Source organism: Leucoraja erinacea, chromosome 12 (genome assembly GCF_028641065.1).
Source record: "Leucoraja erinacea ecotype New England chromosome 12, Leri_hhj_1, whole genome shotgun sequence".
Taxonomy (NCBI): Eukaryota; Metazoa; Chordata; class Chondrichthyes; order Rajiformes; family Rajidae; genus Leucoraja; species Leucoraja erinaceus.
Genome location: NC_073388.1, coordinates 13,498,078 through 13,514,489, shown reverse-complemented (window position 1 = coordinate 13,514,489; position 16,412 = coordinate 13,498,078). Strand labels below are relative to the sequence as shown.

General features: G+C 39.8%; 1 protein-coding gene across 1 annotated transcript in view; it reads left to right on the top strand.

Moving 5' to 3' along the window:
* The window catches only part of si:ch211-200p22.4 (phosphatidylinositol-binding clathrin assembly protein), an 84,865-nt gene that overhangs the window by 54,811 nt on the left and 13,642 nt on the right, over positions 1 to 16,412 (top strand). The window contains exons 12-15 of the mRNA XM_055644192.1: positions 5,152 to 5,235; positions 10,564 to 10,629; positions 11,654 to 11,764; positions 13,541 to 13,657. Coding sequence (XP_055500167.1) covers positions 5,152 to 5,235; positions 10,564 to 10,629; positions 11,654 to 11,764; positions 13,541 to 13,657 — 378 coding nt within the window. The remainder of the gene's footprint in view (positions 1 to 5,151; positions 5,236 to 10,563; positions 10,630 to 11,653; positions 11,765 to 13,540; positions 13,658 to 16,412) is intronic.

Here is a 16,412-nt window from a genome sequence, read left to right as displayed (position 1 = left end):
GAACTTTTTTCACACAGAGAGTGGTGAATCTCTGGAACTCTCTGCCACAGAGGGTAGTTGAGGCCAGTTCATTGGCTATATTTAAGAGGGAGTTAGATGTGGCCCTTGTGGCCAAGGGGATCAGAGGGTATGGAGAGAAGGCAGGTACGGGATACTGAGTTGGATGATCAGCCATGATCATATTAAATGGCGGTGCAGGCTCGAAGGGCCGAATGGCCTACTCCTGCACCTAATTTCTATGTTTCTATGTTAATGATTGTGGCACATACCGTATCTGATAGCTACTGCTGACCCGTTGTCTAAAGCATAGAATAGTCATGGAACATAGTATTCTTGTCATGTGGTTCAAGTTTATCCGCCTTAACCAATGTTAATGCTCATCAGGAGTTGATGAATCTCAGGTTAGTGAGTTCTTGCACAGTAAATCCATGATAAATGTTTGCTACTTTTCTCAGTTCATTCTTCAAGGAAGGTAAACTAAGATGTATTTTTTCACCAAAGACTTTAACTCAAACTGATTGAAAGTTTGCATTTCAGTAAAATTATGAATGGTGCCTAATCTGGAGAAAGTAATAAATGTAAGGATGAAGAGGCTTTTAAGCACCTTTTAACCATAATTTAGTTTCCAAATAATGTTAAAATGATTATCCATGCAGGTAGAATTTCATAATACAATCACTGTTCATATCATATTATCAAAATAAGATTTGGAAACTCCCAAGGGGAAAATATCGCCAATTTAAACAATCATGTGATCAGTCATGTAACCTGTTTGGCATGACATCCTACGTTGCAAAGCTATCCAGAGCCACATGACAAGAGTACTGGGTTCCACTGGTGACCATTCTATGGTTTAGACAGCGAGGCAGCAATAGATATCAGATTGCAGAGCATGCCACAAATTAGCATTGACCGCTTCAATCTAGGCTTCCATTTAGAGGCACGAGTGGCACGATGGACAAAAACAATGCAATAAAAATCATTTGTTTTGTAATCTGACATCATGCCTGAGGACATATTAAACTTCTAATGATTTCAACAAGTAAACCTGTTAGTTAAGCAAGACACAAAATGCTGGAGTAACTCAGCGGGTCAGGCAGCATCTCAGATTCAGATTCAACTTTAATTGTCAGTGTACAGTACAGAGACAACGAAATGCAGTTTTGTCTCTGGACACAAGGAATATGTGACGTAAGAGGTCAGAACCCTTCTTCAGATGAGTTGTGCAATTGTTTTGTGTTTGAAAAGCCATATTAAATCAATTGAAAATCAGAATAATTTGAAGAACTACAATGTAGGCTTTTCACCATCTATGGCATCAAGATATAGAACAATAATGTAATTCAATTTTGTGCACCTTTTGAAAGTAAATTTGTAAAGCATACTCTACATAAATCTAAGCTGCATAAGTTAGACTATTTTATAGGAGTCCTGATATTCAAATCAATGCTAATTGAAAAGGCCAAGGAATTTTAAGAATAATTGAAGCCTAACTGAATCATGTGCCTTTCTGGCAGCTGTTTTCTTGCTTCAAAGTCTGTCGAAGAATAAAACCACTAGAGGTGTAAGGCTAGCATAATAATAGATCATGAAGCAGCAAAGGAATCTTGGACCTACTTCAATATTTTTAGCTACAAGAAAATATTTCTCTCCAGATCAAACATTCAACACTAATGAAATGGGACAACCTACAATAAGAAAGACACAAAATGCTGTAGTAACTTAGCAGGTCAGGCAGCATCTCTGGAGAAAAGGATCTATCTTCGCTGTAAACCAGTGTCTGCAGTTTCTTCCTACACAACCTTGAATACTTGCCTGCTTTTCTTGCTGCAGTTGTGAAATGACTGCCGCTGGATTTCAACAATACAAAAATGGAGTAACTGCTCTAACATGTGGCACTGTTGTGGGATCTCATTGATTAAAGCATTTTACCATTGGAAGGCAAAGGTGAATTGATAAAGACTATTTTTCACAATTGGTTTAATTGTGCCTGCTGTTCTTCAAGAAAGTGCAACATTGTAAATATGTTCTCTTGCTGAGCAGCTAATTTACAAATCTCGCCAATCTAACTTGGTTCTTGGGGATATATTTACCATCTTCTTGCCAACTAACATTACATCTTTGATGCAACTATGGACCAAGATATCATAGAAATTATTTTACTGGATAGATATGTTAAAGGAAGCTGACAACACTTAGAGATTCATGGCAACGCTTCCCCATCATTCTGCAGCATTAAAGACAGAATTCGTATTAACGTAAATGCATACATAGGATTCAGTCAGACTTGATGAGTTTGGAGAAAATTGTAGCCTCACTCATGTTCACTGAAGCATCTTTTGATGGAGAAGAATTTGAGTACTTTAATGTACAGTACTAAAAAAATGCATTGTTAACATTGTAAAGCAATTTCCTTTCACAAATTCCCCGTTCTTTTTGGATGGGACAACAGGGGATTTTTGTTTTTGTTTTGTCAATTTACGCCAAGGCATGGTTGGGTATAGAATTTCTTCATGACAGCTGCTGACACTTTTGAAGCTTGGAACAAACATTGCAGCCTAGATTTCTGCACTAATTTGCTGGACGCAACCATTGTTGGGAATGGCAATGTTGATGGAACTGCCTCTTGCTGTGACTTAGTTAATTTACTACTGTCATATGTGTATGACCTTTCTGCAGAAGGTACTTGAGGTAATTTGCTTTATTTAAACATATAACTGATTTTCAGTCATGACTTTAAATATGAATATACTATATAGTTTATTATTAACAGCGTATAGAGATTATACTGTACAATATCAGATTCCTCACATAATCTCTATTGGTCCCTTCTCAAGAGCCAAAGATATTCATCTCCCATGTGTAGGAAAGAACTGCAGATGCTGGTTTAAACCAAAGATAGATAAATCAGCGGGTCACCAGCTTACAACCAAGTGGTATGGATATTGATTTCTCTAACTTCAAGTAACCCTTGCATCTCCTCCTCTCTCCATCACTCCTCCACCCAAGTCATACCAGCTTCAAAGTTGAGTCTCATTGTTTATACTTGTTTCACCAAGGCTACAGGTGACAATGGTATGTTTCCTTTATCATCGTTACTTTTTTTGCATATCTTCCATTCATTTGTTCTATATCTCACCGCATTACCGTCTGTATATCTCTCGTTTCCCTTTCCTCTGATTCTCCGTCTGAAGAAGGGTCTCAACCCAAAATGTTACTTATTCCTTTTATCCAGAGATGCTGTCTGACCTGCTGAGTTACTCCAGCTTTTTGTGACCTACATTCGTGTTGCATCTAAAGCATTGCGCCACCCACTGGTCAAAGAAGCTATTTTAGTTTTAACTCATTTTGAACACCAACCACTTAGCAATGTGCTTCCTTGTGAAATTACTTTCAGTTAATCAGTTACAAGCCTGCAAACGGATTTCAAAATTGATTTGACAACTTAAATAACTCAATAAAAAATAAATAAAAGTTGAATTTCTAGTCAATATTACAAAAGAGAATGTTTTGAGCCAGCAGGCTTAATTAAAGATTTTGTTTTTCTTTGGCTTCTTCCTGGTGGTGAATATAATATATTCAGATAATATACACCTGTATTTAATTATAACTTGATTATGGAGAATGTGTCACATTAAAATGCTAATTGTAACTTTCTTGAATTGACAACGCCTTTCTCAAATATTAGAAAAGGTTAGTGAGTGGAGAAAAATCTAATTGTTGTATTCTTGAATAATGATCATAAAATGCCAGAAAGTATAATGGCATCCTGAGCCAAACTTTGGCTATAGGCTTACAGAAAATGTACTGTTGATGTTCTCAGGTTTTATCTGTTTTCTACCTTATTATGATGGTCTTTCTTCACGTTAAGTGGCTCTGTGTATAACACAACCCAATGACAATCTCAGAGAAGATGAGGGTCTCAAATCAGCACTGTTGCCCCATTACCTTCCTCAGTCTTCATCACTGCACCTCACCTATGTTCAACCTATGTCAACTGCACTCGAGAACCAAGGTTACCAAGCTCAACACTCAAACTGCAGTGTACAGGCATATTTACATTTGCACATGGTTGAAGGCCAAGTTCCAAGATGCCTTCAACTCATTCACTGAAACGTATTGAGGAATGGGCTTTACCCTCAACATTCAGAAGAATAAGGTGCTTCTGCTGCATCACGGTGTTCTCCAGTAATAAAAAAATTGCAATTAAACCCTGGAAAATGTAGATCACTTCAAATATATATTCATTTACACTCATTTAAACAATACTAGCGAATAGCATGGAACTGAGCATTTGCAAACTGGAAGCCTGATAATAGTATGCAATGCTTTAATGATGTGCTGATTAAAATGCAAGTTTAAAAAAATTATAGCTGAATAATGCAAGATAATGAACTGCAGAAAATATGTCACCCTGTTCTGCATTATAAACAATCTTAAAGGTTTATTTCAGATGCATTTTCTAGAAAGTGTAACAGCGTTATTATTTTGACTGGGGGTTCTGGTGCTATTTTTTTTCAGGTCTGTATAAATTGGGTTTGAGTCTAAAGCTCTTTGTGGGGCTATTAGTTTGTGTCGAACAAAAGGGGTTATTATTGTAGTGTTTGTTTTCCTCTCTCGTATTCTTATTCCAGTACATTTAATTTTTTTACATCCCTCTCAGATCGTCTTTCACAGCCAATGGAATACTTACGATGTTTAGTCATTTTTCTAATGTAAGATGTATGGTGACCAATTTCCCCATGCAATCACTCAACAGGACATTCTGTCAATGACCAGATAATGTTTCAGTAAAATTAATTGTGAAGTAAATATGGCCCAAACATCATGCAACTCCCCTGTTCTTCAAAATAATGAAATGGGATCTTTACATCTGCTTGACTGAGCATAAAGCATTGATTTAAAGTCTATTGTAAATTAATAGTAATCCAAAAAAATGCTGCTTTCCTGTGTTTTTATTTTTAATCATTAAAAGTATAAAGAGCCTTAAAACAAACAAAAGGCAAACAAACAAAATACAAACAAACAAACTTTATACAAACAAAAAACATTTGCATGCTTTATGAGGCATTTCCACATGTATAAAGATCAGCACCCATTTAATGAAGTGTCAAAGGCTTATTATCCATAATGTCTGTATTTCTTTTCCAGATGTATTTAACTCCTTTGCTGAACCAAGTCCTGCTACATCTACAAAAATTGAACATTTTCCTGAGGCAGACATGTTTGATGCAGGTATCTAATATGTATATAATAATTAGTGTAGTGATGACTCATAGAAAATAGGTGCAGGAGGAGACCATTTGGCCCTTCGAGCCAGCACCGCCATTCATTGTGATCATGGCTGATCATCCACAATCAGTAACCCGTACTTGCCTTCTCCCCATATCCCTTGATTCCACTGGCCCCTAGAGCTCTATCTAACTATCTTTTTAATGCATCCAGTGAATTGGACACCACAAATTCACAACACTCTGGGTGAAAAGGTTTTTTCTCATCTCAGTTTTAAATGGCCTTTATTCTTAGACTATGGCCCCTGGTTCTGGACTCCCCCATCATTGGGAACATTTTTCCTGCATTTAGCTAGTCCAGACCTTTTATAATTTTATACGTTTCAATAAGATCCCCTCTCATTCTTCTAAATTCCAATGAATACAAACCTAGTCTTTCCAATCTTTCCTCATATGTCATCCTGCCATCCCGAGGATTAACCTCGTGAACCTACGCTGCACTGCCTTAATACCAAGGATGTCCTTCCTCAAATTAGGAGACTAAAACTACACACAATACTCCAGATGTGGTCTCACCGGGGCCCTGTACAACTGCAGAAGGACCTCTTTACTCCTATACTCAAATCCTCTCATTATGAAGGGCAACATGCCATTAGCTTTCTTCACTGCCTGCTGTACCTGCGTGTTTACTATCAGTGACTGGTGTACAAGGACAGCCAGGTCTCGTTGTACTTCCCTTTTTCCTAATCTGACACCGTTGAGATATTAATCTGGCTCATTGTTCTTGTCGCCAAAGTGGATAACCTCCCATTTATCTACAGCATGGGAACAGGACGAAGTACCATCTGTCTTGCATCTGCCCACTCACTCAACCTGTCCAAGTCACCCTGCAGCCTAGCATCCTCTTTACAGTTCACAATGCCACCTGGCTTTTTGTCATCTGAAAATTTGCTAGTGTTACTTTTAATCCCATCATCTAAATCATTAATATATATTGTAAATAGTTGTGGCCCGAGCACCGAGCCTTGCGGCACTCCACTCGCCACTGCCTGCCATTCAAACATGGACCCGTTTATTCCTACTCTTTGATTCCTGTCTGCCAAGCAATTCTCTGTCCATGTCAATACCCTACCCCCAATACCATGTGCTTTAAATTTGCCCACTAATTCCTGTGTGGGACCTTATCAAAGGCTTTCTGAAAGTCCAGATACACTACCTCCACTGGCTCTCCTTCATCCATTTTACTTATCACATCCTTAAAAAATTCCAAAATATTAGTCAAGCAAGATTTCCCCTTCATAAATCCATGCTGACTTGGACCAATCCGTTTACTGCTATCCAAATGCACCGTTATTACATCTTTAATAATTGACTCCAGCATCTTCTCCACCACCGATGTCAGGATAACTGGTCTATAATTCCCCGTTTTCTCTCTCGCTCCTTTCTTGAAAAGTGGGATAACATTAGCTCCCTTCCAATCCACAGGAACTGATGCTGAATCTATAAAGCATTGGAAAATGATGACCAATACGTCCACGATTTCTAGGGCCACCTCCTTGAGTACCCTGGGATGCAGACCATCGGGCCCTGGGGATTTATCAGCCTTCAGTCCCATCAGTCTACCCAATACTATTTCGCGCCTAATGTAAATTTCTTTCAGCTCCTCTGTCTCCCCAGATTCTCTGTCCTCTAGTACATCTGGGAGATTGTTTGTATCTTTGTCAGTGAAGATAGAACTAAACTACCTGTTCAACCTTTCTGCCATTCCCTTGTTCCCCATAATAGTTTCATCTGTTTCTGCCTTCAAGCGACCCACATTTGTCTTTACTAATCTTTTTCTCTTAACATACCAAAATAAGCTTTTACTATCCTTCTTTATATTCTTGGCCGGCTTACCCTCGTACTTCCTCTTTTCACCCTGTATTGCCCTTTTTGTTGCCTTCTGTTGTCCTTTGAAAGTTTCCCAATCCTCTGGCTTCCTGCTAGTCTTTGCTATGTGATATCCTTTTTTAGTTTTATTCCATCCCTAACTTCCGTTGTCAGCCATGGTTACCTCTTACTCCCCTTAGAATCTTTTGTCCTCTTTGGAATGAAATGATCCTGCATCTTCTGGATTATGCCCAGAAATTCCTGCCATTGCTGTTCCACTGTCATTCCTGCTAGGATCCTTTTCCAGTCGACCTTGGCCTGCTCCTCTCTCATGCCTTCATAGTCCCCTTTGTTCAACTGCAACACTGACACTTCTGATTTAACCTTTTCCCTCTCAAATTACAGATTAAAACTTATCATATTATGGTCACTACCTCCCTTAAATCCTTTACCTTGAATTCCCTTATTAAATCTGGTTCATTAAACAACACTAAATCCAAAATTGCCTTCTATCCGGTAGGCTCCTGTACAAGCTGCTCTAAGAATCCATTTTGGAGGCACTCTACAAACTCCCTTTCCTGGGGTCCAGAACCAACCTGATTTTCCCAGTCTACCTGCATATTGAAATCTCCCATAACCACATTGGCATTACCTTTGTTACATGCCAATTTTAACTCCTGCTGCAACTTGCACCCTATATCCAGGCTACTGTTTGGGGGCCTGTAGATAACTTCCATTGGTGTCATCATACCTTTACAGTTCCTCAATTCCATCTACAGCTACGCTACATCGTGTCCCACATAAGAGATTAGTACAAACTTAAAGTTACAGTAATGTGGATCCTCAGTAAACGGGTCCTTTACCCACAGCGACTCTGGGACCCCACATCGTCAGTCCCTATGTCACTAAGCCCCTCGCAAGGTGAGGGACTGCAATTTCATGCCCTCCACTCGGGAAACAGATTATTATCTAAAGCGATTGGGAAAGGGGGACCCCACATCCTCAAGAGGATTTGAGTATAGGAGCAGGGAGGTGCAGTTGTAGGGCAGTTGTTATAGGCTTGGTGAGACCACACCCGCCTGTCCTTCCTACAGGACGTATAACCCTGCATATTCATTTCCTAGTCCTGATCCTCCTGCACCATGTCTCTGTAATCCCCACAATGTCATATCTACCAATCTATAACTGAGCCTCAAGCTCATCCACTTTACTTATACTTTGTGCATTCATATATTATACTTTTAATCCATTACTCACCTCACCTTTCACATCGATTCCTATTTCACATGGCCCTACTCTCCTATCCCTTAGTGAGTCTTTCTGCCCCATTAATTCTGATGTCTTTCTTAACTTTTCATATACTCTCTTCCCTTTATTTCCAATTTGTCTCGTCCATCCGTCCCCCCCCCCCACTATTCAGTTGAAACCCACCCGTGTAACCGTGGCAAATCTAACTGCCAGCGTGCTGGTCCCCCGCCTGTGAAGGTGCAATTCGTCCCTTTTGTACAATTCACCCCTACCCCAAAACAGATCTCAGTGGTCTAAGAATCTGAATCCCTGCTCCCTGCAGCAGCTCCTCAGCCACACATTCAGTTCCCCTATCTCCCTGTTCCTTCACCCTTGAGGATGCTCTGCAATCGGTCCGTGACGTCCAGAATGCTGGCACCAGGGAGGCAACACACCATCCTTGAATCCCGCCTGTGGCCGCAGAAACCCCTGCCTGTACCTCTCACAATGGAGTTCCCGACTACCACAGCTCTGCCTGACGACTGCCTCCTCAGCTTTGCTTCAGTGCTACGTTTTGACGCGCAGACCTGTCCCCCGCTCAGAATGGCAGTGACCTGACCCGACAACTTCCAAGTGGGTGAACCTGTTTTCAAGAGTTACATCCCCGCCAGGTCTCCTGTACTCCAAGTTTCCTTCCCTTCCTCATTATCACCCACCTTCTCTCTTCCAGTACCTTCGGTGTAACGATCTCGCTGTAGGTCCTGTCCAGGAAACTCCTGAGGTCATCCAGTTGCCTCTTCTGTGCCCCAACAGTGTCCTTCAGGAGCTGAACCTGGACCCACTTTCCACAGTTGTAGCAGCCAGAGACACCAGCAGTTTCCCTGACCTCCCACATCCTACAAGCATCACATTGAATCAGCTTACCTGTCATTTCTTCGCAACGTCTCACCCTCTCCAACTTTTGGCATAGTCTCCTCCATTCAGCCTCCTAGCCGAAGACTCTCACTTTTATCACAAGGCTCTTCCCTCGACAAGGCCGCTCCCCGCCAGGCCGCTCTCCTTCTCAACCAATCCCCGCACTCACTCCTTCACCTGCCACTCCTCTGCCGACCTTGAAGATATGTCTCAACATAAAGAATGATAGAAATTGAAGCAAGGGAAGTGGGCATTTTGCCACCTTCACGATGCAAGTGGACGTAAAATCCTATTTCCATATCATCCTGAAAATTATATCTGCTGATTTTCAGACCATCTTATCCTTTTTTAGTTTTAATTGGCAGAATTCACAGTACAATTGTATTGAAATCTTACTACCTTTTCTCAAGGAAGAAATTAATGGTCTCTAATTAAAACAATCTTAATGACTTTTTTCAATCAAGGATAATTAATTTTTTTTTAAACTGGTCCTGTAAGTGTATGGAATTTAACTTGTCATGTTTTGGGAGGAGCATTGCTCAGTTTGACTGAGGAAGCTAAATGTCACATTTCCAAGTTCGCTAATGATACTGTACTTAGTTGGATTGCAAGAAAGTGAATCAGCTGCAAGGGAATACCGTTAAGCTAAGAGAATGGGTTAGAAAATAAAAGATGGAATATAATTTGGAAAGTAATGAGATCACCCACTTTGGTGCACAATCAGAGGAAGAGCGTATTTGTAAAAGTCACATTAGATTGGTCAAGTTTCTGATTCTGAAAGTTAATATGCAGTTGTGACACAGTAATTAGAAAGGTAAATGGTATGTTGGCCTTTATTACGCAAAGAATTGAAAACACGTCAGCATATTTTACTTCAGTTATATGTACACATTTTGGGAGTGCAATAAAGATTCTGCAGACTGGTCGCCGGATGGTGGGTTTAGCAAAGATTGAAGTGACAAAGCTTGTATTCTGTAGAATTTAGAAGAATGAGTGTGGGTTCATTAAAACTTACGAATTTATTTTGGGGCCTGACTGAATGGTTATGGGGAAGATGTTTTCCTGGCTGAGGGGTCTGGACCCAGACTTGTAGAGAACTCAGACCTTTTAGAATTGAGATTATAAAAAGCTTTGCTTCTGTAGAGTGTTGAACTTGGAACTTCCACCCTAAGGACCGTCATTGAGATCAATAGATTTCTAGACTCTAAAGGATATTTGGACAGGGCAGAAAAATGGAACTAACCTAGATCAGCAGGCTCAGAGCCATATTATCTACTCCTGTTCCTAATTACTTTACCTGAACTCTCCTTTACTGCATCAGATTCTTTCACCTCAAAAGGACCAGCTCCTGTTCCTGAAGTTATTCCTAACCATGATCCTTTTCTTGGTGAGTTGCTTTCTTTGGAGAAGTAAGTTTATCTGCTCTCTCTGTCTCCTCATTGCTGTCTCCCAATGCATACATGTTTGCTCCTGGCTTGGTACCAAGTTCATCTCAAATGCTTTTTATGTTTTTATACTGCACCACAGCTTGCTTGTGCTTACAACTGCTCATCATCCCATTTAACTACATTCTTTTTCCCCGCTCACTTGCACTACAATCATTTGTAGACAAACTGCATGTGCAGTCTTTGCTTTTTGACCCTATTTCAATCATGCATTCTTTCTTCAGGGTATTGAGTACAAAAGTCAGGAAATCATATTGCAGCTTTTAAAGAAAACTGGTTTTGCTGCATTGGGAGTATTGTGTGCAGGTTTGATTGCACTAACAGAGGAAGAATGTGGAGGCTTTGGAAAGCGTGCAGAAGAGGTTTACCAGAATGCTGCCTGGATTAGAGGATAGTAGTTATGACGAGAGGTTGGACAAACTTGGATGTGTGGCCATGATTGAGTCTTTCTGTAGTAATGAACCACAGTGGCAGCAGATTTATAAACATGAGGGGGAAGTTGAAGATCATAATTGCTCCTCTTTTGGAATAATGGATTTCATTAATTTTGGAAACAACTGGCATCGAAAGAAAGGAAGTATATTCATGGGGTCATTTGGGGAAATTATTCAGCAAGTGTAACAGTTCTACTCCCAGAAATACAAGATAGTAAATGAACAAGGGTTTTTTAATTGAAATGTTTAATATTACTGCCAGTTCCAAAAGTATATTCTTTTGATGTGTAAAATTGTACATCTAGTTGAATATGACCAAATAATCGTGACAAATGTTCGTTCTCAATCAGCACCTTTGAAACACGATTATTAACTTAATTGTTGTATTGTGGAATCTATTATACAAAATAGTTGCATCATTTCAAAAGTAACCACTTTGGGACATCTAATGGATGAAATAAGTCACGTTCTTTCCCTGTCTGCTTTCTGTTTTCTTAATAATGATTCCTTGTATCAACATTTTTCCCCTTAGGATTTGCTCCTCAAGCTGTCCCTCAGATGATTGCTCCAACAGCAATGAATGTGGACTTTGACTCAGTGTTTGGAGCTAAGTTGGGTGCCAATGATGCCCAGAATGCAAGTGGTAATGCCCAGTCCTAAATTGCTTTACTTATACTAAATATTTCCAGTATTTCACAAATTGTAGCAGCATTAGCAGTAATAATAATGTTGTTATATACTCCAGCAATGCCACTTTTACAAAACATTGCAGTTTAACCTTTTCCCCCAAGCAGGATGCTCAGTGTTTCTCATCGTTCTGAGGATGAATAAATAAAGGATCACTTTAGGCATCGGTTCTCATCCTTTGGTCAGGGAAATTATCCCGATAATCACAAAGAGATTTAGCACTAGATATTTGACATGTAAAACATGAAATTCTCTTTTTTTGATGGTACATGGTGATTCCTGGTAGTTTGCCATTATGCCATTTCCTAGTAGAGAGGCACAAAGACCATTATTGGCTGCACCTTGAGGCAATTTAGTTTGACCATTTTCTGGCTTTCAGATTCCTTTCAGATTTATGTGAAGTAAGCAATTATGTTGTACCAACAGATAATATAATAGGAACATAAGAGCACGAATAAGCTTGGTGGTCCCAAAGCCTGAGGTCAACCAATTGAGTGCAACCAAAACTGCTTCCTGGTCAAAATATGTAACAATGGAATACCTTCTGGTTTCCAGTTGTGGGAGAGTCTGGGACCAAAGGGCACACGGTCAGAATAAAATGATGTACCTTTAGAATGGAGATGAGGAGGAATGTCTTTAGCCAGATGGTGGTGAATCTGTTGAATTCATTGCCCAGACTGCTGTGCAGGCCAACTCATTGGGTACTTTTGTGGCGGAGATTAACAAGTTCTTGATTAGTATGGGTGTCAAAGGTTACGGTGAGAAGGCAGGAGTCCGGGGTTGAGAAGAAAAAATAGATTGGCTGAATGGCCTAATTCTGCTCCTATGTCTATGGCCTGTGTTATCAGAAATAAATCAATCTTGGGATTTCTAATTAAGAATTGACAGTATTACATTACATTTCTAATTAAGAATTGACAGATTGTTTGTAGAAATATTTCTAGCTTCACTATTTGTATAATGTCAATTTAAGTGGACCATACTGAGTCATTGTTAAAATAATTCTTTCAGAATGTGAAAACTAGATTTTTCTTTTAATGTTTTTGTCTGTTGAGCATATGCCACATTTACTACATGCAGTTTTGACATTGATTCAGCTTTCTTCTTATTCACTCTCTTTACATGCTTCCATCTTGACCTGATGTCTTTGTGCTAAATGAATGGTAAGTTAGTTTTTCATTGCATGGCTGACTAAAATCTGGTAATGAGAGATCATATTTAGTTTAAACACATGAGACCACTGAGATTGTGAACTGGGTAGGTGCTCCAATCATGCCTGTCTCAGTGGTAACCTGTATTTAAATAAACATTTAGAATATCGCAAAACATCCCAAGGAACTTCACAAAATCCTTTATATAAAGCCACAAAGAGATATAAAAGCGATAGTTCAAAAGCTGGTCAAAGTGTATTAAATAATGTTCTAGATAAAAACAAAACAATGATGGCTTTTAATCTTGCTTTTCAATCCAAAATTGCTACCAAGTTCACTAAATGTTAAATACATTCAAATTTTAATCAGTTTAGCTTTGCTCAAACAATACCGTAATTTTTCAGGAATAGATAAGTAGTTTGAGAATTTTAGATTTTGGTAAAACGAAGAATTTGTACGCATCACACAATTCCTCAATGACTCGGGACAAAATAGATAAACAAAACTTTGGAAGATTTTACAAGTGATATTTGCTTTAATCTTGTGATTCTGTTATGTTCTGACAGGGTTTGGTCAACCAGGTGAAATGTTGATGCCAACTCTCCTCGCCAAAAATCAGACAACTCCAGCAGTGAACCAGCAGAATAACAAGCTATTAGCAACTGACCTGGATTCATCCCTTGCCAACCTTGTGGGCAGTATGTATTATAAAAACAAGATAGCCTTTGCTATTTTAACAGAATCAGCTAAGATTAAAGAAATGACCATGTGAAATTATTTTCCTATACTAATAGGTTTAGCTTTCTTGTCACACATACTGAGGAAATCAATAAAAAACGTTGTTTTGCATGCTGTTCAAATGGATCAGCTGTACCATATGTAGATACAATGATGTTTAACTCGTACAATGGATAGAGCAAAGGGGAAGATACAGAGTGCAGAATATAGTTCTCAGTATTGCGGCGCCTTCATTACTATAGACAAAGTCCAATATCCAGAAGCCTGATAACGGAGGGGAAAAAGCTGTTCCTAAGTCTGATAGTGCATGTTTTCAAGCTTCTGTACCTTCGGTCAGGTGGGAGCAGGGAGGCGAGACTGTCATATGCTGAGAGAATGGAGCAGCTGGGCTTGTATACTCTGGAATTTAGAAAGATGAGAGGGGATCTTATTGAAACATATAAGATTATTAAGGGTTTGAACACGCTAGAGGCAGGAAACATGTTCCCGATGTTGGGGGAGTCCAAAACCAGGAGCCACAGTTTAAGAATAAGGGATAAGCCATTTGGACCGGAGATGAGGAAACACTTTTTCACCCAGAGAGTTGTGAGTCTGTGGAATTCTCTGCCTCAGAGGGCAGTGGAGGGAGGCTGGTTCTCAGGATACTTTCAAGAGAGTGCTTGTCTCAGTGGTAACCTGGGCTCTTAGGGCTCTTAAAGATAGCGGAGTCGGGATATGGAGAGAAGGCAGAAACGGATTACTGATTGTGGATGATTAGCCATGATCACATTGAATGGCGGTGCTGGCGCGAAGGGCCGAATGGCCTACTCCTGCACCTATTGTCAATAAGAAGGAATGACTGGGTTGGGACAAGTCTTTGATTATGTTGCTTGCCTTTCTGAGGCAGCATGTAGTGTAAATGAAGTCAACGGTGGGAAGTCTAGTCTGTATGATGGTCTTGGCTACGTCCACAACTCTGTAATTTCTTGCGATGTAGGGCCGAGCTGTTCTCAAACCAAGCAGTGATGCAACCCTACTTTTTGTTTTTTATGGTGCATCTGCAAACATTTGTAAGAGTCATTACAGACATGCCTTGTCTCCAAAAGAAGTAGAAGCGTTGATGCGCATGTTGCATCAATGTGGTTGGTCCACAATAGATTGTTGGTTAACTTTCTACCAAGGAACTTGAAACTCTCAACCATTTCCACTTTGGCACCGTTGATGCCGATTGAGGCACGTACTCCACCAGGCTGCCTGTAGTTAATAACTATCTCCTTCGTCTTACTACCATTGAGGGAGAGGTTATTGGCCAGACACCATGTCACTAAGTCCCCTATCTCCTTGCCTGTACTCCAACTTGTCATTGGTCGTGATTTAGCCCAACACAATGGCGTCGTCTGCAGATTTGTAAATGGAGTTAGTGCTGGATTCCAATCCTCCAAAGATGCTGAAATTAAACAAATAACATAGATATTAGAAACCAGAAATAAAACAGAAAAACCTAGGAATGCTCAGCAGGTCAGGCAGCAACTGTGAATAGAGAGACAGTTAATGTAAGAAAGACTGGATAGACTTGGCTTGTACTCACTAGAATTTAGAAGATTGAGGGGGGATCTTATAGAAACTTACAAAATTCTTAAGGGGTTGGACAGGCTAGATACAGGAAGATTGTTCCCGATGGTGGGGAAGTCCAGAACAAGGGTCACAGTTTAAGGATAAGGGGGAAATCTTATGGATCGAGATGAGGAAAACATTTTTCACACAGAGAGTGGTGAATCTCTGGAATTCTCTGCCACAGAAGGTAGTTGAGGCCAGTTCATTGGCTATATTTAAGAGGGAGTTAGATGTGGCCCTTGTGGCTAAAGGGATCAGGGGGTATGGGGAGAAGGCAGGTACAGGATACTGAGTTGGATGATCAGCCATGATCATATTGAATGGCGGTGCAGGCTCGAAGGGCCGAATGGCCTACTCCTGCACCTATTTTCTATGTTTCTAATGTTTCAGGTAAAATAATCTTCATCAAAACGAGAAAACTATCTAGTTTTAAGTTGCAGAAATGTGTGGGGTGGGGTGGTGGGGTTTCATGGGAGTTGCTCAATAGGACAATGGGAATGACACTAATAGGATAGGACCAGACTTGCTGGGCTGATTCCTCTTTATACCAAAGGATAATGAAATTAATAGCTCAGACACTGAGAATGGAGGAGCTGAATTCACTGTTATATTAGGTACAGAAAAAGGAGAGAGAAAGAAGCAATTGAACAAGAAATTCAAGTTTTAAAAGATTTTAGATTTTACAGTTACAAGATTTTTAACACCAGGTGGAACGGTACACAATGTGCTTTCAGGTAATCTGTGAGAAGTGGTATAATTGTGAAAAATATTTTAGAGACACCATTTTCTAATGTGATATTAATTATAAAAAGTGTAAGGCCTGTGCTAGCTGCAGACCAGACATGGGAGGAAAGTAAAAGCCCATGAGCTATGGAGAAAAAGGACATGTTATTAAAAAAAAAAAACAAAGTGCCTAAGTAACTCAGCAGATCAGACAGCATTAGGTCAGGCAGTATTTAAAAACATAGCTCAGTGAGAGAAAGCAAAATAATTTGTGAGAAAATGTTTTATTGGAGAGCCAAACAACAGCAGCTTGATGTGCTAGAGAATGTTTTGAGTTGACCTGAACAGGTAGATCTAGACTCAGTTTAACATTTCTTACAGAACCTTAGAATTATGCTG